This window comes from Polypterus senegalus, chromosome 4, assembly GCF_016835505.1.
Source record: "Polypterus senegalus isolate Bchr_013 chromosome 4, ASM1683550v1, whole genome shotgun sequence".
NCBI lineage: Eukaryota > Metazoa > Chordata > Cladistia > Polypteriformes > Polypteridae > Polypterus > Polypterus senegalus.
This window is the reverse complement of record NC_053157.1, coordinates 19,862,655-19,884,175: the sequence shown is the minus strand read 5'-3', so window position 1 is coordinate 19,884,175 and position 21,521 is coordinate 19,862,655. Positions and strand designations below refer to the sequence as shown.

General features: G+C 43.6%; 1 protein-coding gene across 2 annotated transcripts in view; it reads right to left on the bottom strand.

Annotated features, from left to right (window-relative positions):
* Window positions 1–21,122, bottom strand: part of LOC120528547 — a 36,836-nt gene extending 15,714 nt beyond the window's left edge. Inside the window, exons 1-3 of one of the 2 annotated variants that reach the window (XR_005633538.1) lie at window positions 17,265–18,049; window positions 2,602–2,771; window positions 1,529–1,648 (exon numbers count right to left, since the gene is read on the bottom strand). Coding sequence is in view for 1 of the 2 variants with exons in the window: in XM_039752727.1 (XP_039608661.1) it covers window positions 1,529–1,648; window positions 17,265–17,512; window positions 20,653–20,780 (496 nt within the window). In the remaining variant the exon portion in view is untranslated. Of the gene's footprint in view, window positions 1–1,528; window positions 1,649–2,601; window positions 2,772–17,264; window positions 18,050–20,652 lie in introns of those variants that run through there. The other variant, XM_039752727.1, reaches the window with a different exon arrangement.
* Window positions 21,123–21,521: the final 399 nt, after the last annotated feature.

Genomic DNA, 21,521 nt, shown 5'->3' with positions numbered 1-21,521 from the left:
TGTCAAAATGTTTTGTTTAATTTTGAATTTTCAATAATAAAATAAAATTTTATTTCCCAGTTTGTTGTTGTTTTAATATTTTGAATTACTAGTGTAAGGGGGCACCAAAATTACTTAGTGCTTAGGGCATCTAAGGGTCTTAATCCGGCCCTGCATTACGGCCACCTGTCAGTCAGACTCCTAGAGAAGTTCAACGATCCGCCTTACATTTTTGATTCCCAAAGAATACTTGAGAACAGTGTCCTGCTGCCATCTAGTGGGGAAAATAACATTGTGCTGCAAAAAATCATGAATACTTTGATGTGTTTAGCCATCAATATTCATGAGTGGGGCGGAGCCTTCAACTAATACACAATGGCATGTAAATGAGAGCCTGTAAAGTCAGATGTACTGTAGAACAAGCTGAGCCATTCACTGAATCAAATGATAGTGATGACAACATAAAGTGGATAGAAGAAGTTGACACGGACTGCGGCAGTGCATACGGCACCGTGAGACTGAACCGCCGTGATGTGCTTGGTGACCTCAGTTGTGTAACGCTGCCACAGGGCACAGTATCTACGTGGCAAAAAAGGAAAAATGATTGCAGTCAAGTAGAACAAAAAAACAACATTGTTTGCAATGGAGCAACTGTCAATTTTCATGTCTGGGAAATGTGGAAGTTGCGAAGCCTAGCACTGCAGTAGCCCACAATAACAAAGGGGCGCGTCCATCTGGCCTCTCACGGGCCAGCAAATGAAACCTATTATAAAACATGCACAAAGAAACAGGCTTCTATTGTCACTGTTGTGACATCGGGCTGTGCGTTGGTGACTTTCAGAACTTATCCCAAGATGGAAATACAGTATACTAACTCTGCATTAGTACAGTAGTGAACTACTGTATCCCGACATATTGGTATTTACATGTTTCTGTTATACGCAATAATAAAGTTTTTGATTCATTTTTTTGTGGGTGAACATAACGCTAAAGAGGTTAATCCGACCCATTTATTCAAACAATAGGACAAGAACAGGCTATTCAGCCCCTCCAACCTATTCACTTACATTGCCTAAGAAATCATCAGTTTGATGTTGTGATTAGCAGTCTCAGATATGACACAACTGTGAACAAAAAGTCGACCAGGACCTTCACCAACCTACTCAGAAGAGAATCTCCTTAAATCAGGCAGGTCGCAATTACTACTGAAGCAGATGCGATAAATCAGGGCTGGTTCAAAAACAAGAAATGTCTCAAAAAATACATATATAAAAAAAAAAAAATACACAAGAGAGAGGAAAACCATAAACCTTTGGCTTGTAAACAGAAGGGCAAACAAAAGACTTAATAAGTTAGAATTTCTTAATGCAAAAATAGAAAAAATGTACATAAAGCCCAAAAGAGACAAAAAGAAGCTAAAATGTTTTTCCCCAAAAGCATTCCATCCAGGACAATCAAGTTCAAAAATCCAATCGAGTAAACAGAATCCACAAGCAAGTAAATCAGCAAAAAAAAAAAGCAGAAAATCTACTGAAGTAGTGATACTCACACAAGAACTCCACAAAAACAATGAGCCGCAACCTGAGCTTCTTCTTTTCTGGCTTTAAATAGTCAGAGGAAAGGCTCAGGAGTGGTGTCATCGGGGTGGCCCTGCCTCCTATGGTTCCACCTGCAAAGCACATGCAATGGAGGTGAACTTAAAGTTACAGAACATAATTACAAGCATGAAGGAAAGTGTAAAAGACGGAAAAAATAATTTGAAAACAATATTCAAACAAACCTAATACAGACAGTCGAGATTTGAAGGTCCCTGAAGTCCCACCCCACTCGCCGGCACACCACTTGGTCACTTATTTCATTCATCTGTGATTCTTTGCTTGAAGAAAAACTTTCTAACATTTGCTCAACATGTACTCTTAACAAGCCTCCAACCGTGTCCCTGTGTTCCTCTTGAAGAATTTCTTTTAAAGTAATAGGCTGGATCCACTGGACTAATCCATCCATCCATTGTCCATACTGTTATATCCTAACTACAGGGTCACAGGGGTCTGCTGGAGCCAATCCCAGCCAACACAGGGCGCAAGGCAGGAAACAAACCCTGGCTAGGGCGCCAACCCACTGCAGGGCACACACACACACACACACCACACACAATTTAGAATCGCCAATCCACCTAACCTGCATGTCTTTGGACTGTGGGAGGAAACCCACACAGACACGGGGAGAACATGCAAACTCCACACAGGGAGGACCCAGGAAGCGAATCCAGATGTCCAAACTGCGAGGCACCCACTGGACTAATTCCTTTCATAATTTAAAACACTTCAAATACCGTCCCCTCTTAATCTCCGTTTTCTTAAACTGACAATGTTCAGCTTCTTCCATCTCTCTTCATAGCCCTTCACCTCTCAGTCGCTGAATCAGTCTAGAGACCCTCCTGGGACCTTCTCGAGTGCTGCTATGTCTGTTTTGTAAGATGTTGTGGTCAAACAGTAGTAAGAGCTGGGGCCAAAAGAAATGTTGGGACAGCAGCCGAGTCGTCCCTTTTAATTCAACAACTAAATCAAAACAAAAGTAAACACTCAATGGCGTCAGACGACAGAAACACAAACTACGGTATACCCTTTATCTTCTATTGAAATTACTGCTTGGTGGAGCGGGTCAGTCTTTGAGGACCTCAGTGTTCCAGTTTGGCTTGGGTCAAAATGAGACGCCTGCTTCCAGACATCAGTTTTATAGGACCTGCCTGGAAGGGGCGGAGTCAGTTCCCCTCGCTGGGCATCTCCGAGGAGCTGTGGAGGTGGAAAGAGGCGACAATGTCAGTGACAGCTAGAGTCCTATTACATACTGTAGCTGCGTTTAGCCAAAATTAAAGCATTAACTTTCCAAGACTGGCTCTTACACAGACCTCTGATGAGGTGACAATGGAGGTCAATGCTAAGAGCTTAAGAAATATCACTTTATACAAGAAAGGCTTTCAACAGAAAGAGATCTTAGCACTGATGGTACCCCAGGATCAGATCCCCTGTTGAATAAATGAACCCTTGAACTGCCGGAACGGGCTATAGTCACTTCCCAGTGCAATTTGCCAGCATGCCAGAGCTGGTCAATCCGTGCTGTACATTCATTGAGCAGCAGCCAGCGTAGGACCACTGGTACCCCCTGCAGCATCACTGTCCCTGGGCACTAGACTGGCCTGTTAGTGTCAGCGTTGGCCTCTGTGTGCTTGCGTTCAGCGAGTTCAAGCACAGTTGGCTCGGTGATTTACTGAATTTCATCCATGGTGTCAGTCGCACCTTGTACATGTTGTTCCAGTAGTTCTTTTAATAGTTTTTACAGTTCATTGGCAGTGTGTGCTACTGCTGGAGTATGTTGAGATTAATAAAGTATCCATCTATCAGTGAAATGATCCGTGTTGCAATAATTGTGATGCTCTCTGCATGAAAAAAAATGTGTTCCATTAAAATTTCACTTTTTCTTGGTGAATTGTGACTTTCCTTAAAAAGTGCAGCAAAAAAGTATTTGGCGTCCAGGGGTGCATTAACCAACCTAAGTGTGTGGCACTTTAAGGGTTAAGACAGAGAGCTGAGAAGTCCTGCAGAAGAAATATGAGGGGTGACAATGGAGTACGAGTGGAGCAGACTGGTGAAAGAGACTGAGAATCAAGGCGATAAACGGACATCCTCTGCTTTATGAACAAATAGTTCAGATTACGAATATCCTTTCATGGCTCATCTACAGCACATCCGGAAAGTATTCACAGCGCATCACTTTTTCCACATTTTGTTATGCTACAACCTTATTCCAAAATGGATTAAATTCATTTTTTCCTCAGAATTCTACACACAACACCCCATAATGACAACGTGAAAAAAGTTTACTTGAGGTTTTCGCAAATTTATTAAAAATAAAAAAACTGAGAAATCACATGTACATAAGTATTCACAGCCTTTGCCATGAAGCTCAGAATTGAGCTCAGGTGCATCCTGTTTCCCCTGATCATCCTTGAGATGTTTCTGCAGCTTCATTGAAGTCCACCTGTGGTAAATTCAGTTGACTGGACATGATTTGGAAAGGCACACACCTGTCCATATAAGGTTCCACAGTTGACAGTTCATGTCAGAGTACAAACCAAGCATGAAGTCAAAGGAATTGTCTGTAGACCTCCGAGACAGGATTGTCTCGAGGCACAAATCTGGGGAAGGTTACAGAAACATTTCTGCTGCTTTGAAGGTCCCAATGAGCACAGTGGCCTCCATCATCCATAAGTGGAAGAAGTTTGAAACCACCAGGACTCTTCCTAGAGCTGGCTGGCCATTTAAAATGAGCGATCGAGGGAGAAGGGCCTTAGTCAGGGAGGTGACCAAGAACCTAATGGTCACTCTGTCAGAGCTCCAGAGGTCCTCTGTGGAGAGAGGAGAGCCTTCCAGAAGGACAACCATCTCTGCAGCAATCCACCAATCAGGCCTGTATGGGAGAGTGGCCAGACGGAAGCCACTCCTTAGTAAAAGGCACATGGCAGCCCGTCTGGAGTTTGCCAACAGGCACCTGAAGGACTCTCAGGCCATGAGAAACAAACTTCTCTGGTCTGATGAGACAAAGATTGAACTCTTTGGTGTGAATGCCAGGCGTCACGTTTGGAGGAAACCAGGCACCGCACATCACCAGGCCAATACCATCCCTACAGTGAAGCATGGTGGTGGCAGCATCATGCTGTGGGGATGTTTTTCAGCGGCAGGAACTAAGAGACTAGTCAGGATAAAGGGAAAGATGACTGCAGCAATGTACAGAGACATCCTGGATGAAAACCTGCTCCAGAGCGCTCTTGACCTCAGACTGGGGCGACGGTTCATCTTTCAGCAGGACAACGACCCTAAGCACACAGCCAAGATATCAAAGGAGTGGCTTCAGGACAACTCTGTGAATGTCCTTGAGTGGCCCAGCCAGAGCCCAGACTTGAATCCGATTGAACATCTCTGGAGAGATCTTAAAATGGCTGTGCACCGACGCTTCCTATCCAACCTGATGGAGCTTGAGAGGTGCTGCAAAGAGGAATGGGCGAAACTGGCCAAGGGTAGGTGTGCCAAGCTTGTGGCATCATATTCAAAAAGACTTGAGGCTGTAATTGCTGCCAAAGGTGCATCGACAAAGTATTGAGCAAAGGCTGTGAATACTTATGTACATGTGATTTCTCAGATTTTTTTATTTTTAATAAATTTGCAAAAACCTCAAGTAAACTTTTTTCATGTTGTTATTATGGGGTGTTGTGTGTAGAATTCTGAGGGAAAAAAATGAATTGAATCCATTTTGGAATAAGGCTGTAACATAACAAAATGTGGAAAAAGTGGTGCCCTGTGAATACTTTCTGGATGCCCTGTAACTTTCATTGTTGTTTCCTTTATTCCAGCTGTCACCCAGAGAATTGTCCTTTTCTCCTCTTGCCATCACAATAGGCAGCCCCATATTGATTGCAAGGTTCATGTTCATATGCTCTTCCTCCATTATTTTCAGACCCGCCACCGGGGAGGGACAAGCGGGACTCTGGTCCGGGGTCCTAACAGAAGGGGGCCCCTTCACGCTTGATTTTTTTTATGCTGATGTGTGCGTAGATATATATTCGGACAATTATTCAAGTTACATGTAATAGAAAAGTTCAATCATTTAGCTTACAACAATACAAGTGAGTGTTTTAATAGCCGCACACTCCACGCAAGTAGATATCGTGCTCGTGTCGTGTGAAGCACGCTTGTCAAAGGGGGTCGGCAGCAGCACGCTTCTCAAAGACAAAAGAGAGCCGACGCCGACGTCCTTGAGCTTGACGTTGAGTAGTACGTTTGTTGTACAGGGTACGTGGATAATGGATTGACTTCGCCGCTGTAATTGAATACCTCCGTTTCACACACACAGGTGCTGTTCTGTCTCAGACAACAGCGATATTGTTGTGCACTATCGTGGATGTTGACGTGTATGGTGTAGCAAAAGTCCGTCTCCGTAGTTTGATAATTCATTCGCTTGGGTGTTTATTGTTGATTTTAAAGCAGTGACGAGTGTGCGTTGGTTTTGTGTGTATCACTAAGGATTCTGGATCACCCAGATTTTTTGAAAACTTTGAAGTTTGATACAGCAAGTTACCATACTGATTGTACGGCATGTAGATAACCCTAACTGTTAGTATATATTAAAATGTTCAGATGTTACTCCTATTCATTGCATTGGTATAATTGTACCGTTACACGTTAGATAATACATAGGCCTACCTCATTAATGTATTGTTTCAATTCTGCTATGAGCTTCCGTTAGCACTGGCTTTCCTTCTCGCAGTTATGGCAAGCCGAATTAACATTTAGAGATATCTCAAAATGGATTTTAAGATATCTGGAAATGCATTTTAGATATCTCAAATTGACTTACAGATATCTAAAAATGCATCTATTTTAAGATATCTAAAAAGCATTTTATGATATCTTAAATAGATTTCAAGATATCTTGAAATGATATGCTGTAGATTTTGAAATATCTGAAATGCATTTTAAGATATCTTTAATGCAATTCGAGATATCTTGAAATACGTTCCTGTGCATTTTGAGATATCGCAAATACATTTCCAGATATCTTAAAATGACTTCCTGCACATTTCAAGATATCTCAAATACATTTTAAGATATCTTATAATAAACAAGTAGTCCCATTGAAATAATAGGCAATTTTACAGGAAATGATTTTGAGATATCTTGAAATGCAGACACAATTATTTTGAGATATCTGAAACTGTATTTGAGATATCTTGAAATACATTTGAGATATCTCAAAATGTATTGCAGATATCTTAAAATGTAAAGGAAATTGTTTTAAGATATCTCAAAGCGAGTTTCAGATATCTTAAAAAGTAAATTACATTTTAAGATATCCAAAATTCATTTTGAGATATCTCTAAATGTTAATTTGGCTTTCCTTCTCGCAGTCAAACTTTGATGCTTAGAAGAAGAAGGCTTAACTCATCAAGTATGGTATTCATAAATGCAGCATTGTCGCTGTCGGATAAACTACATTTCGATCACTTTGTATACGTATTTGAAGGTTTTGACATGTGGGGACCCGGGGGATTCTGACAACGTACCCATTTGTCTTGGGCCCAAATATTTCTGGCGGCGGGCCTGCCCCTTGTTAGCCTCAAATCTGACTATTTACAGTTGCATTTTCAAAGTCATAGTGGAACTTAATTCTTTCTTTCTGTGACAAACAAACCTTCTTGCAAACAACTTGCTCTCAGAAAGAAAGTAGTTTCCAGCATTCAGCTTTAGCTCGTGGGTAGTGCTGGTGCCGTTTTATTCCGGGCTTTATTGTCTCTTTTTCCTTACATTTGGAGTGCACTGCTTCAAAGGTTAAAGGACACTGAATGTTAGCTCTCATCTCCGGAAAAAGCTCGCCCTCTTGTGGTCAGCAAGGAGAATCGTGGACTTTTAAACGCCGATAACAGAACTGAGCTCAACAGCTTAGTTTAGTTCAGAGCGGAGTTCTTCATTTGCCTCACTGATGTGTCAGGGTGCCAAGTCCAAACACGCTGCTTACTTTCAGAATCAAGAAAAATGCCCCCTTTGCCACCATGGCATCTATCCACACAAAATCAAGATAATTAATATTGCACTGTGAGTTTACTGCTCCAGACTACTTACATTTATTTGCTTAGAAGAAGCTTTTAACCAAAATGACAAAGAGGTTGATTAAAAAGAATTTTTGAATGGAGTATCCCATTAAAGACAAGATTTACAGTTGCTTTTACATTTATTCAGCGTAGAAGACACTTTCATCCAAAGTGACTTACAAAAGAAGTCATCATAACTGAGTAACATCAGGCTGTTTGGGAACAAATGTTACAGAATAAGGCTGCAAAATTGATCATCACAAGTGAAATCTGGAGAACAAAATGCCAGCAAGTTACACTTCTAGGCTATAACAATGTAATGGCGCTTTTCCACTGCATAGTACGGCACGACACGGTTCAGTTCAGCTCACTTTTGGGGGGTTTTCCACTGGGAACAGTACCTGGTACCTGGTCCTTTTTTTAGTACCACCTCAGCCGAGGTTCCAAGCGCCGAACCGTTACCAAAACGTGACGTGTAAACTCAGCTGGTCACTGATTGGCCGGAGAAAATCGTCATTACTGCGTCACTGGCTGTTCTTTTCTTTATACACGCGGAAGTTTGTGTCCCATCTCTCCATCGCTGGACACAGTTTGTTGCATAAGTGGATGAATGTTTCTTCAGACATTCGAAAGTTCTCCAGCCACTGCGTGTTTGTAAAACCGGGAACAATCACATCCCACCACTCTGAGGCACGGTTAAATGTCCAAACAGATGGTCTGTTGCGGCAACTTTTTTGCAAAATGTGGAAGATCTGTAATATACAGAATCAGCATTTTAATGTTACACTGGCAGTTAAGTTCATTTTATGCTTTGCAACAGTGATAAAAGTTAGCTAGTGATGTGCTTTTTTTAGATGCTTACCCTTGCGCATCGTCGAGCTAAAGTGTTGTCGTTGTCTGCGTGTTGTTGTAAAAATTCCACGGTGTCACGGCAGTAGAGGCGGCACAACTATAACGACACGTGAATAATCCCGCCCACTCTAAAGCGGTACTAAACTGCAGTCGAAACGCAAACCGAGCCGAACTGAGCCGAACCAAGGTGAGCTGTACTGAACTGTGCTGTGCCGTACTATGCAGTGGAAAAGCGCCTTTAATGAATCTATTCTACATTTGACAGAAACAAGAGAGTCTTCAAACGGTCATTAAGCGCATTGAGGGAGTGCGGAGTTCAAAAGCATGTGGGCAGCTCATTCCACCTGCTAGCAGGTACACGTGACGAGAGTCCGGATTGAGACTGAGATCTGATGTCACACAGAGGTGACATTGCCAGATGCTGTTCATCAGCAGACCTGAGCGGGCGAGAAGGAGCGTCGGACCTCACAAGCGTCTCCGCATACACAGGTGCTGACCCACTGACGGCTCTGCAGGTTGGCATCTCCAGTGCCACTCACCCTAATATCAAATCTGTTGCGTTTTGGCCAGGGTTCCCTTCCTGCTTTCTTGTCCTTTTCATTTCTTTCTCAGGTTGAATTATTTTGTATGGATATTTCTGTTAATACTGCTCGGTTCATTTATCATGTACTCAATATGTTTAATGTGTTATTATTTTTGTTATGTTTAATAATATTTATGTTCCCTGTCATTTGTGTGTGGGTTAGGGGAGGGGCCACCTGTCCTTCACTGTCCCATCCCTATAAAGGATGATGGATAATGCAGTCCCCTCACCGTTTATCGAATGTGCTCGGCGGTTTAGCGACTTCTCATTTTCATCATTTACTTCTTTGTATGTACTGGTTTTGTGTCTGCTTCTTCTATTTTAAGGATTCTGATTTCTGGTTTGTGTATTTGAACTTGTTTACTGTTAGGCAACACCTTTAGTATATTTAGTTATTTTTGATATTTTTGTTAATAAATCCTGTGGCCTAAAGGGGGCATTTCAGCTCCCCAAACCCGGCACAAGTTCAGCACAACACTCGGTTTTTGTTTCGTTGTGGGAATCACTTCCCCAAGCGTTTCCCACCACCAAAGCACAGCACACAGTTTAGTTAGAGAGTGTGCTCAGGGCATTATCTCATCCGAATCACTAGGTGGCAGCCCTCCTGGGTGGTTACGCCTCCTCATATTCCCCCAAGGCATACTAGAAATTGGAGTTCGGTGGCTCAGCCATGTTAGGTTGCCACCAGGGAGTGCTGCAGGGGTCTTCCACACCAGCACACCATTGTTTTTCTTGAAATTCAATTCAATTCAATTCAATTTTATTGAAATTCCCAATAGGTTTGATGTGTCACATGACCCTCTTCCTATTGAAAAAACAAAAGTTGGATCCAAAATGGCCGACTTCAAAATGGCCACCATGGTCACCACCCATCTTGAAAAGTTTTCCCCCCTCACATATACTAATGTGCCACAAACCCATTTTATTAAGGTGTATCCATATAAATGGCCCACCTTGTACTTCTGGAATCACCAGGTAAGGTGGGAATCCCATGGAAGACCCCTGCAGCACTCCCTGGTGGCAACCTAACATGGCTGAGCCACCGAAGTCCAATTTCTAGTATGCCTTGGGGGAATATGAGGAGGCGTAACCACCCAGGAGGGCTGCCACCTTGTGATTCGGATGAGATAATGCCCTGAGCACACTCTCTACCCTGGTCCTTCCAGCTGCCACAATCCTTTTTCTCTCCGTACATGCCAGAGTTTCATTGTTCTTCCTCTTTTCGGACATATTTTGATAACTTTTATAACCTCTTTTTCATTTTGAACTTTAAAAACCTGTTCTCTATTTTGAGGCCTGGACAGGCCAGAGGCCTCTCGGTTTCCTAGAGTTCAGCTCCCCTTGGGTGAGACCTATTTCTGGGCAGGCCAGTTAGGCTTCTGGGTGGCTCTTTTGGTGTCAGAATCACAACAGAATCATTCTTTGATAACATTCCCCTTCTTGGTCTTCTCTTCTAGATGCTCCCATTTCATTGGCTGAACTTAATGACGCCTTGGACTTTAGGAGCACTGGAAAGGCTTTGGGGATGGATGGCCTCACGTCCAAGGTCATTTCTGCATTTTGGAAACAATCAGCTCTCCTGCTCTTTGATATGATTAATGAAGTCACCTTCTGCTCATCTAAACCCTAGAATTAATTTGGCAGTTATTACTTTACTTTTAGGTGGCACCGTGGCCCAGTGGGTAGCACTGCTGCCTCGCAGTTAGGAGACCCGGGTTTGCTTCCAGGGTCCTGCCTGCGGGAAGTTTGCATGTTCTCCCCGTGTCTGCGTGGGTTTCCGTCCAAAGTCCAAGTGTGTCTCTAGTGTGTGTGTGTGTGTGTGTGTGTGTGTGCCCGCCCTGCGGTGGACTGGTGCCCTGCCCTGGGTTTGTTTCCTGCCTTGCGCCCTGTGTTGGCTGGGATTGGCCCCAGCAGACCCCCGTGACCCTGTAGTTAGGATATAGCGGGTTGGATAATAGATGGATGGATGAATACTTTACTTTTAAAGCAATGAGGGGTCACTACATTATGTGAAAGTTACAGACACAAAACTATTAGCTAATGTTGTAAATGAATCAGTCCCGATCAATCTCACTTTGTATGCCCACAGTTAGCCCCTGATGCCCACTTCTGCATTTCATCAATTTACTTTAGAACATTAGAACCCTCTAGACAAGAACAGGCCATTTAGCCCAACAAAGCTCGCCAGTCCTATCCACTTATTTCATCCAAAAAACATCAAGTCGAGTTTTGAAAGTCCCTAACGTCTTACTGTCTACCACACTACTTGGTCGCTTATTCCAAGTGTCTATCGTTCTTTGTGCAAAGAAAAACTTCCTAATGTTTGTATGCAATTTACTCTTAACAAGTTTCCAACTGTGTCCCTGTGTTCTTGACGAACTCATTTTAAAGTCACCGTCTTGATCCACTGGACTGATTCTCTTCATAATTTTAAACACTTCAATTAGTTCACCTCCTAATCTACTGTTGCTTAAACTGTAAAAGTTCAGCTCCTCATAACTCATCCCCTGTAGCCCTGAATCAGCCTAGTCGCTCTTCTCTGGACATTTTATTGTGCTGTTATGTTCTTTTGTAGCCTGGAGACGAAAACTTCACTCAGTACTCCAGATGAGGCCTCACCAGTGTGTTATAAAGGTTGAGCAGAACCTCCTGTGACTTGTACTCCGCACATCAAGGCGCTATATAACCTGACATTCTGTCAGCCTTCTTAATGGCTTATGAACACTGTCTGGAAGTCGATAGCTTAGAGTCCACTACGACTCCTAAATCCTTCTCGTAAGGTGTACTCTCGATTTTCCGACTTCCCATTGTGTATTCAAACCTAACATTTTTACTTCCTATGTGTAATACTTTACATTTACTGACATTAAATTTCATCTGCCACAAGTCTTCCCAAGCCTCTATGCTGTCCAAGTCCTTCTGTGATGATATAATGGACTCCAAATTATCTGCTAATCCACCAATCTTGGTATCATCTGCAAACTTAACCAGCTTGTTCCTTATATTCCTATCTAAATCATTTATATCTATTAAAAATAGCAGCAGCCCCAGCACTGACCACTGATGGCCACCACTCTTAACATCGGCCAGTTCTGATGACGTTCCTCGCACCCTCATCACCCTCTACTTCCTGTGTCTGAGTTCCTTTCCTTTCAAACCTTGATGTATTTCTTTCCCCCATTGGCTGTTTTTATGTAACCTATGACTAGAATGGCCTTTGTTACAGGTTTTGTAAATTTAGTTTTATTATTACTCTTTATTCTTCCTTCTCCACAGTCCTTATGTCCAGTTTAAGCACCTCACATCTCTTCCCCATTATTTGAGGAGCTATACAGGGCTGCCCTTTGTCCCTGCTGTTTTTCAATATATCTCTTGAACCACTTGCAGTTTCTGTTCTGTAACTCCCAGCTCTTCAGCCCTATTGCAGTTTCAAATTCTAGTCCTATAATATCTTTATATGCGGATGATGTCCTTGTCTACTTCCGTAAAGCCCCATCTGATATCCCTTATGTGTGAGAACTGTTCAAGTTTTGTCTATTTACAAAATGAAGTGGACCAAATCCTCTCTTCTGCCTCTAATGATATGCGATTCCCAGCCTTCTTTCCTTTTCGTTATAACTTTATCTAACATTCACAGACATTGAGGAGTTGATATTTCTGCCTCAGTTTCAGATATTTTCTCTAACAACTTTGCAGATGTGAGAGCATCCGTTAGCAACTGGTCTGTTTTTCAATTTTGTCTTCCCATTATGAAAATGAATACTGTATCTCATCTTAACATCATAATTTCTACTTCTACTAAATAGCGGACTGAAGTCAAATCATTCACTTCAAGGTAGTTGTAGAATAAAAAGAAACCAAATCTTAAGCATTCAGTTTTGGGTAGAGACAGATTGAGCGCTGGCACGTTGCTTCCCAACCCAGAATAGTATCGTTGGGATTTCAGCCTGTGCTCTATTTGGTCACAGCGATGTCCCCAAACTCCTCTAAGGCTTCCTATACAAGCTGCCTTTACTTTCCCTGCTTTCTCTTTCGGGTATTCGGTTCACCCCTCCAAAGTCTAAATCTTCTAAGTTTTCCTTGGCACTTGTAATGTCTTATGCCATCAAACTCTGGCACCCTGTTGAACAGCTGCTTGCACCCTCTGTTTCATAACCCTGCCAGCTCTGTGTATTCCTTTCTTGGCAGTGTACGGCAATCAGTGTGCCAGGGGACTTGTTAGCGATTTCAGGACTTGTTTTCTTTCACTCAATTCAGGTTCATTTTAATTTCTCTAGTTCAACTTTCCTTTTTCTGCCCATCATCGTGATCGGTGCTCAGAACAAAGGAAGGGGCTTCTCTAACTGCCCCTCCACCTACTCACTTGCTGCCCTCTCTGTACTGATGTGTCTCTGCTTCTAGCCTCTAGTTTTTAGAGCATCTCACAAGCCACTGCCCTTGACACGTCTTTAGTCCGTGGACCTTTCTGGTCTCCCTCCCTCCTTTCATTGAGCGCTCTATTCTCCAATATTAGGGTTTTTACTCACAACTATCAGCATAACCAACTCAGAATCCTACAGACTACAACCCGTAGGCATCATCTGATGGGGCTTACCCATGACTCTCTTTGTCAGCTGTGCCCTCATGGTGTACCTGGCACTTTTATCCCCATGTTCTGGTGTAGAATTCAGTGTTTAAAAGAAAAAGGCAAGTTTCCTAAAAAATTCTGCTACAGGTTATTGTTGATGGCATCTACAGGACATAAATGTTTACCTGTCCTGCAAAAGAGTCACCTGCTTTGATTAGCATCTCCTCAACACACAATGTGGGGATACAGAATGGCCTGCTTCCTTTGAAAATGAACACGTTTGGGGGACATTGCTGTCTAATCGGGTACTTCTTGATAGATGACAACAATACTATTGTTGAACCAAAGTAACTGTGTTTACACTATTGTTCCACAGAGGAAATTGGCTTGCACCATTGTTTAACTGATTGTCATGTTGATCGAGATAGATAGATAGATAGATAGATAGATAGATAGATAGATAGATAGATAGATAGATAGATAGATAGATAGATAGATAGATAGGATACTTTATTAAATTCCAAGGGGAAATTCAAATACTCCAGCAGCAGCATACTGTTACTAAACAATATTAAATTAAAGGGTGATAACAAAGCAGGTATAACAGACAATGACTTTGTATAATAATGTTAACGTTTAACCCCGTGTGGGATTGAAAAGTCGCACAGTGTGGAGGAGGAATGATTTCCTCAGTCTGTCAGTGGAGCAGGACGGTGACAGCAGTCTGTCTCTGAAGCTGCTCCTCTGTCTGGAGATGATCCTGTTCAGTGGATGCGGTGGATTCTCCATGACTGACAGGAGTCTGCTCAGCACCCGTCGCTCTACCACGGATGTCTAACTGCCCAGCTCTGTGCCTACAATAGAGCCTGCCTTCCTCACCAGTTTGTCCTTCTTCTTTATGCTGCCTCCCCAGCACACCACCGTGTAGAAGAGGGCGCTCGCCACAACCGTCTGATAGAACATCTGCAGCATCTTATTGCAGATGTTGAAGGACGCCAGCATTCTAAAGAAGTATAGTCGGGGGGGAGATGGGGCTGTGTGTTGGCATCAGCTGGTGTAGGCCACATGGTGCCGGCACTGCCCGCCAACCACAAAAAGCACCTTATCAACACACACCAACATTACATTAGAGCAGGCGGAGGGAGACTAGAGGTCTTATTACACCTCTGTTCTCAGTTAGCTGCCCGGGGCTGGAGGCTAGGAGTGGGAGCTAGCCGTCTGCCTGTGGTCTGGAGTGGTGGGTTGCTTTGCTCTGCGTTGGACAGGGGTGCCTGCTCACTATTACCCCTGCGGAACGGGGCTAGCTCTGGCACCAGGAATGGTTGTACCTCAGGTATGGCAGCACCGGGACCAGAGTTAGGTAGGGTGTGTGTGGGGAGTGTGAATGGGTGTCTGGCGTACATCCTTGTAAGTCTTGGGTTGTATGTGTATGTGAGAGCATGAGGGAGGGAGTGTATGACTGTGTTTGTGTGTGACTGTATATGTCAGGTGGGGTTTTGGACTCCTCCCCTCTCCTGGGACATCTGGCAATACTACAACATCTTTGCCTACCCTCCCCCTGCCTTAAGCATCTGTCTGGTCGCTCCCGGTGGCTGCCTGGTGGGATCTGGTTCCCTGGGCTCTTCTGGGTCCCGGGCTGCTGGGTTCCGGGCCTGGCCGACTCGGGGGTGAGCGGCTGCGGGCGGGCCTGAGGGCTTGCCGTTGATATCTCCCGGGACTCTGCCGGCTGCTGGTTGTGACCCCCGGGGTGATCCTCTGCGCCTCGAGTGGGGGTTGGGGCTTCTCTGGTGACGGCCTCCCTGGGGTCTCCGCGCTCTGGGGTGACCTCTGGATCTCTGGGCTTGGAACTCCCTCCATCTTCCGCACGTTTTGGGGGCAGGTCTGTGGCCCTTCACACTCACTATTGGACGCTCCTATAGAGAAACCTTACACATACAAGCGTGCGTACGCACACAGGTGCTCACATGGTGATTTCATAAGTATGACTTGGACATCTTCAGCACATGATCTAAGGTTGTGGTTGGCCCTAAATGCCTTAGTAATAATTACTGTATGATTGTCAGCAAACATTTTTACTTTTATATATCTTCATGTTTTTGTCTTGTGGTTTGTTTTTTATTTCCCCCCCTCTCTTTCTGCAGGTCTAGAAGCGGACTCTGGTTCATTTATTGTTTATTCTATACGAAAACCCCCCATTCCCCCTTTACCTCCATCTCTTCCTTCTCTCTCTTCTTTTTCTTTCACTTTTGTCTCCGTGTCCGGTTCGAATCTTAAAAACATCTGAAAATATTTTTAATAAAGTTTTGGTATCAGGCGTGACGTCAGCAGAAGCTGTAACGCTCCACCTGAGAGAAAAACTGTAAGGCTAGTCGCCAGCATTCAGACATCAATTCTGTTTGCTTCACAGCCGAACAGGACATGGTAAAAAAAAAAAAAAAGGGAAGTATAGTCGGCTCTGTCCTTTCTTACACTTAGTATCAGTATGGCAGTCCAGTCCAGTTTATCATCCAGCTGCACTCCCAGGTATTTAGACGTCTGCACCCTCTGCACAGTCACCTCTGATAATCACGGGGTCCATTAGTGGCCTGGGCCTCCTAAAATCCACCACCAGCTCCTTGGTTTTGCTGGTGTTTAGTTTTTCTGAGCCGCACCTCAGACCTCCTCGTTTTCTTCTGTCTTTCACTGTGTATGATGGGATTGTGGTGGAGGTTGTTTTATTAATCTGATTTGCAGGATTGTTTGTATTGTGTTTATTTTAATGCCTTTTTGTACAGCACTTTGGTGCAACTTCTGTTGTTTTAAATGTGCTTTTATAAATAAAATAATAATAATTGTAATAAAATCTCTGTGGAAGTTGTCCTTTACTTTTCCATCCATCCATTATCCAACCCAATATAGCCCAACTCTACCTTTCTCACTATCCTTCTGCCGGTTTTCCTCTTGAGACCGCGTCCAGCGAATTTGGGTAACGACTTCTCTCCATTTAAATTGGCCGAATGACGATTAGAGACGTTTGTGTCACTAACTCAAGAAAACAGCTAGCTTAAAAAAATCACTCAAATTCAGTTATTTAGGAACGTTTCTAGGGTTACCACCAGGTGTGTCCAGGCCATTTTCAAATGTCTTTATAGAATAAGCAACATCTCTTGTCACGCTTGCTTTGCTTTACTCGATGACATATCAAAGGCCTGCAGGTACACAGGGGACAACTGCTTCTCATGTCATCACTTTTCAGAAGGCACACAGCACATCTTCACACTTCTTCAGGGCACCAACAAATGTGTCCACGTCTCTAGTTTGTGTGTGGAGACCCCGCGGGTATTAGGCAGGAGATGACGGCCGTTGATTACGCTTCTTATAGACACAGTTAATTACAGGGGTATGGGATTAGTGGGGATTTCTATATGTTCCTTGCAAGTTACTAATAAACGGACCCCTAGAGTCAGACCGGCTGCTGCTCTCACTTGTACTCGTTTCTCTTAACGATATTTGACATTATGCAGGAGTAACAGTGGGATTGGTCACAGATCCAGAGGATTTCATTAAAATGCTTTCTAAGAGTGCCAAAGGTAACATTTAACATAATAATAATCAATATGTAATCAAATAGAGAAAATCATATTTAACAGTAAAAAACAAACCTGACTGCACCTCCAGCAGCTCAACTGAAATGCGAGCTTTAACTCCCGCTTTGCTGCGGCCCCCTTGCTCTGCTTTCTGATCTCCGAGGCTCGTTTTCCTTTGGCTTCTGCCGTCTCCTTCTGATCCTTTTATCTTCTTCTGCTCTGGTGACTGGCCAATCCCAAAATATTTAACCCTTGGCTTAGGGTGGCACAGGGTGGGTTGGGTTCTTACTCTCTTATGACTGTTTATTATTATACAGTTTCTCCTGTTATTTTGATTGAATAAAAAAGATTTTAAAAATAACAACAAATAATGCAGTTCCTCCTCTGGCTGGGGTTCAAATTCACGTCTTACACCTCTTTTGTTCATATCGATAACGCGCCTCTTTCTTTAATTTTGGTTTTGTCTGTGCCTATCAGCTGCCTTTATTATGTTCCATGTGTGTTGTGGGTGGTCCCCCCAAGAGGCAGGGCTACCTACCAATCACTGCCAGGACATGCACCCTATAAATCTGGAGGGTCTTCCACAGTTCCAGGTGACTCACCATGAATGGAGCGGATGAGTTAGTTCTGTTTTTGCTGTGCTTGTGCCTTTTGAAATTTGAAATCTTCTTGCTCTGTGTTTGCATTTCTGGATTTGTTTACTGGGACTATGATTGCAATGGACTGCTGTACGTGTATCCAGCAGGAGGCGCAAGCTCCCTCGGAAGAGGTCTGTTAGAGACTGCAGCCTTTACTTAACCATATACAGTACATCTCTCGATTATAAAAAAAAAAATCATGGAAGGAGACGAGATGTGATTTTTTCGGAGACACTTTGACGTCCCACAAGATAAGGCAGTGAGTCAAAAGGACAGCTGCTGTATAGGCTTTTAAATGATCGACGCGCAGCGCGACAAGCGGAACACGCAGAACACGCAGCTCGCCAGCAGCAGCAGCAGGAGTAGCAAGCCAGCAGCTGATCCGACCGCATCTCCTTAGCATACGTTTAGCTCCCCCTTCGCAACTCGAGCGGCAGAGACACGAAGTGGCTGCAGTGTGGCGTGCCCAAGGGGTAAGGGGCCAGCAAAGCCCCCCTAGTATATATATATATTTATTTGATTTCTTTCCCTGGCAGTATGGCGGTAATTCTAAAAAGAACAGAGAATCAGTGACACTAATGGAAAATTATACTTGGCTTCTGTTTAATATCGGTTTAACACTCACAATAACGTAATAGTCGAAGGAGAGCTATACGTGGCCAAAGATGATGCAGTTGGGGTTTCCTGCAATTGGTGCTTGTCCAACTTTGAGGCAGTGTGTCGGAAAGCATTTTGGTCCTATGCACGGCTGAGTGATGTCTTCCATCCATCCGTAGGTGAGCACCGGGGTTCCATGCCATTGTCCAAGTTTTTATGCTTTCTCTTTGAACACACAACCTCCAAACCTGGGTGGGTTACTGCAGAGGTCGCTCGATTGGCAAGCCCTGAATTAGCTGATGGTGACCCTGGTGACCCCTGGCCATAATACTGATCATAACCAAACCTGGCACATCAGCACTTCAGCATACACTGGACCCCTCTCCTCTCCCTGTCAGTCAGACTGTAAATACCGCGTTTGTATTAAACCTCACTGATCACAGTGGCACACTTAAAACCTTTGCCGACAGTATCACAGGACCGCTGTCTTAGTTCCCTTGACACATACAGTGGTGTGAAAAACTATTTGCCTCCTTCCTGATTTCTTATTCTTTTGCATGTTTGTCACACAAAATGTTTCTGATCATCAAACATATGTAACCATTAGTCAAATATAACACAAGTAAACACAAAATGCAGTTTTTAAGTGATGGTTTTTATTATCTAGGGTGAAAAAAAATCCAAACCTACATGGCCCTGTGTGAAAAAGTAATTGCCCCCTTGTTAAAAACAACCTAACTGTGGTGTATCACACCTGAGTTCAATTTCCGTAGCCACCCCCAGACCTGATTACTGCCACACCTGTTTCAATCAAGAAATCACTTAAATAGGAGCTGCCTGACACAGAGAAGTAGACCAAAAGCACCTCAAAAGCTAGACATCATGCCAAAATCCAAAGAAATTCAGGAACAAATGAGAACAGAAGTAATTGAGATCTATCAGTCTGGTAAAGATTTTAAAGCCATTTCTAAAGTTTTGGGACTCCAGCGAACCACAGTGAGAGCCATTATCCACAAATGGCAAAAACATGGAACAGTGGTGAACCTTCCCAGGAGTGGCCGGCCAACCAAAATTAACCCAAAAGCGCAGAGACGACTCATCCGAGAGGTCACAAAAGACCCCAGGACAACGTCTAAAGAACTGCAGGCCTCACTTGCCTCAATTAAGGTCAGTGTTCACGACTCCACCATAAGAAAGAGACTGGGCAAAAACGGCCTGCATGGCAGATTTCCAAGATGCAAACCACTGTTAAGCAAAAGATTATTAGGGCTCGTCTCAATTTTGCTAAGAAACATCTCAATGATTGCCAAGACTTTTGGGAAAATACCTTGTGGACTGATGAGACAAAAGTTGAACTTTTTGGATGGCAAATGTCCCGTTACATCTGGCGTAAAAGGAACACAGCATTTCAGAAAAAGAACATCATACCAACAGTAAAATATGGTGGTGGTAGTGTGATGGTCTGGGGTTGTTTTGCTGCTTCAGGACCTGGAAGGCTTGCTGTGATAGATGGAACCATGAATTCTACTGTCTACCAAAAAATCCTGAAGGAGAATGTCCGGCCATCTGTTCGTCAACTCAAGCTGAAGCGATCTTGGGTGCTGCAACAGGACAATGACCCAAAACACACCAGCAAATCCACCTCTGAATGGCTGAAGAAAATCAAAATGAAGACTTTGGAGTGGCCTAGTCAAAGTCCTGACCTGAATCCAATTGAGATGCTATGGCATGACCTTAAAAAGGCGGTTCATGCTAGAAAACCCTCAAATAAAGCTGAATTACAACAATTCTGCAAAGATGAGTGGGCCAAAATTCCTCCACAGTGCTGTAAAAGACTCATTGCAAGTTATCGCAAACGCTTGATTGCAGTTATTGCTGCTAAGGGTGGCCCAACCAGTTATTAGGTTCAGGGGGCAATTACTGTATCACACAGGGCCATATAGGTTTGGTTTTTTTTTTTCTCCCTAAATAATAAAAACCATAATTTAAAAACTGCATTTTGTGTTTACTTGTGTTATATTTGACTAATGGTTAAAAGTGTTTGATGATCAGAAACATTTTGTGTGACAAACATGCAAAAGAATAAGAAATCAGGAAGGGGGCAAATAGTTTTTCACACCACTGTATGATTGTACAGCATCTGAGGAACACAATTCTCATTTTAAATGTGCACATGACACTCCTAACATCCCAGTATAGCTGTAACAGTAATGAGACTCTTTACTGACCATTGGTAGATGACATTATGGTCCACGGAGAGGAGACATCTTGACACAACAAAGGAGCTCCTCTGTGATTTCATGAGCCTCGAGCCCGGTGCCCCTCTGCAGTCACTCGGCATTAAAGGCTGTCGCATCTCGAGGTGTCTCCCCAGCTGGGGTTCAAAGTCATGTTTTAGCCCTCTTTTGATTGTTTTATTTATGTTAAATACGTGTGTTATTTTGTATCTTTGATTTTGTCTACGTACATTGTATAAGCGGCCTTTGTTATATTCCAGATGCCAGCCAGAATCGGCGTGTTTAATTAAAGCAGGAGTCCAATTTAGAGAAAACTTGGGCTCGGACAAAATCCTGTCGGGTGCCCCCCAGGAATGAACTAGAAAAGCGCTGACTTATACAATGAAAAATCGAACTGCAGAAAACCTCCGAGCGTCGTCAGCTCGCTCTTTGTATGTCGCGATTTAACGAGAATGGGCGCAGATTTGTTCTTTTTGTCCCAAATAGTGTCCCATACGTCCTGCACGGTAACAGCCCGAGTGTTGCGTGTGACGTCATGGTGCGCGACTGCAGCGAATCGAGCAGCAGTGTGTGTGACAGACCGCAAACGAAGAGGTGGCCACGAGGTGTGTGTGGGCGGTCGGGACGGAGTCGGTAACATTATTCATTTTGACACAATAGATAGCGTGCAGCTCGCTTTTTTCCAGACATACCCCGTAGACAGAGAGAGGTACGTACGTGCTCCCAGCACTTTAGAAGAAACGCTTCAGTAGTAAGCGACAGTCCACTCCATGCACACGGCGCAGCGATCGGCTTCGTTCAGAGTCCTGCTGCTGCAGTCGCGCTGCGTTTTATAGCGCAACGCCAGAACGTCCATGACG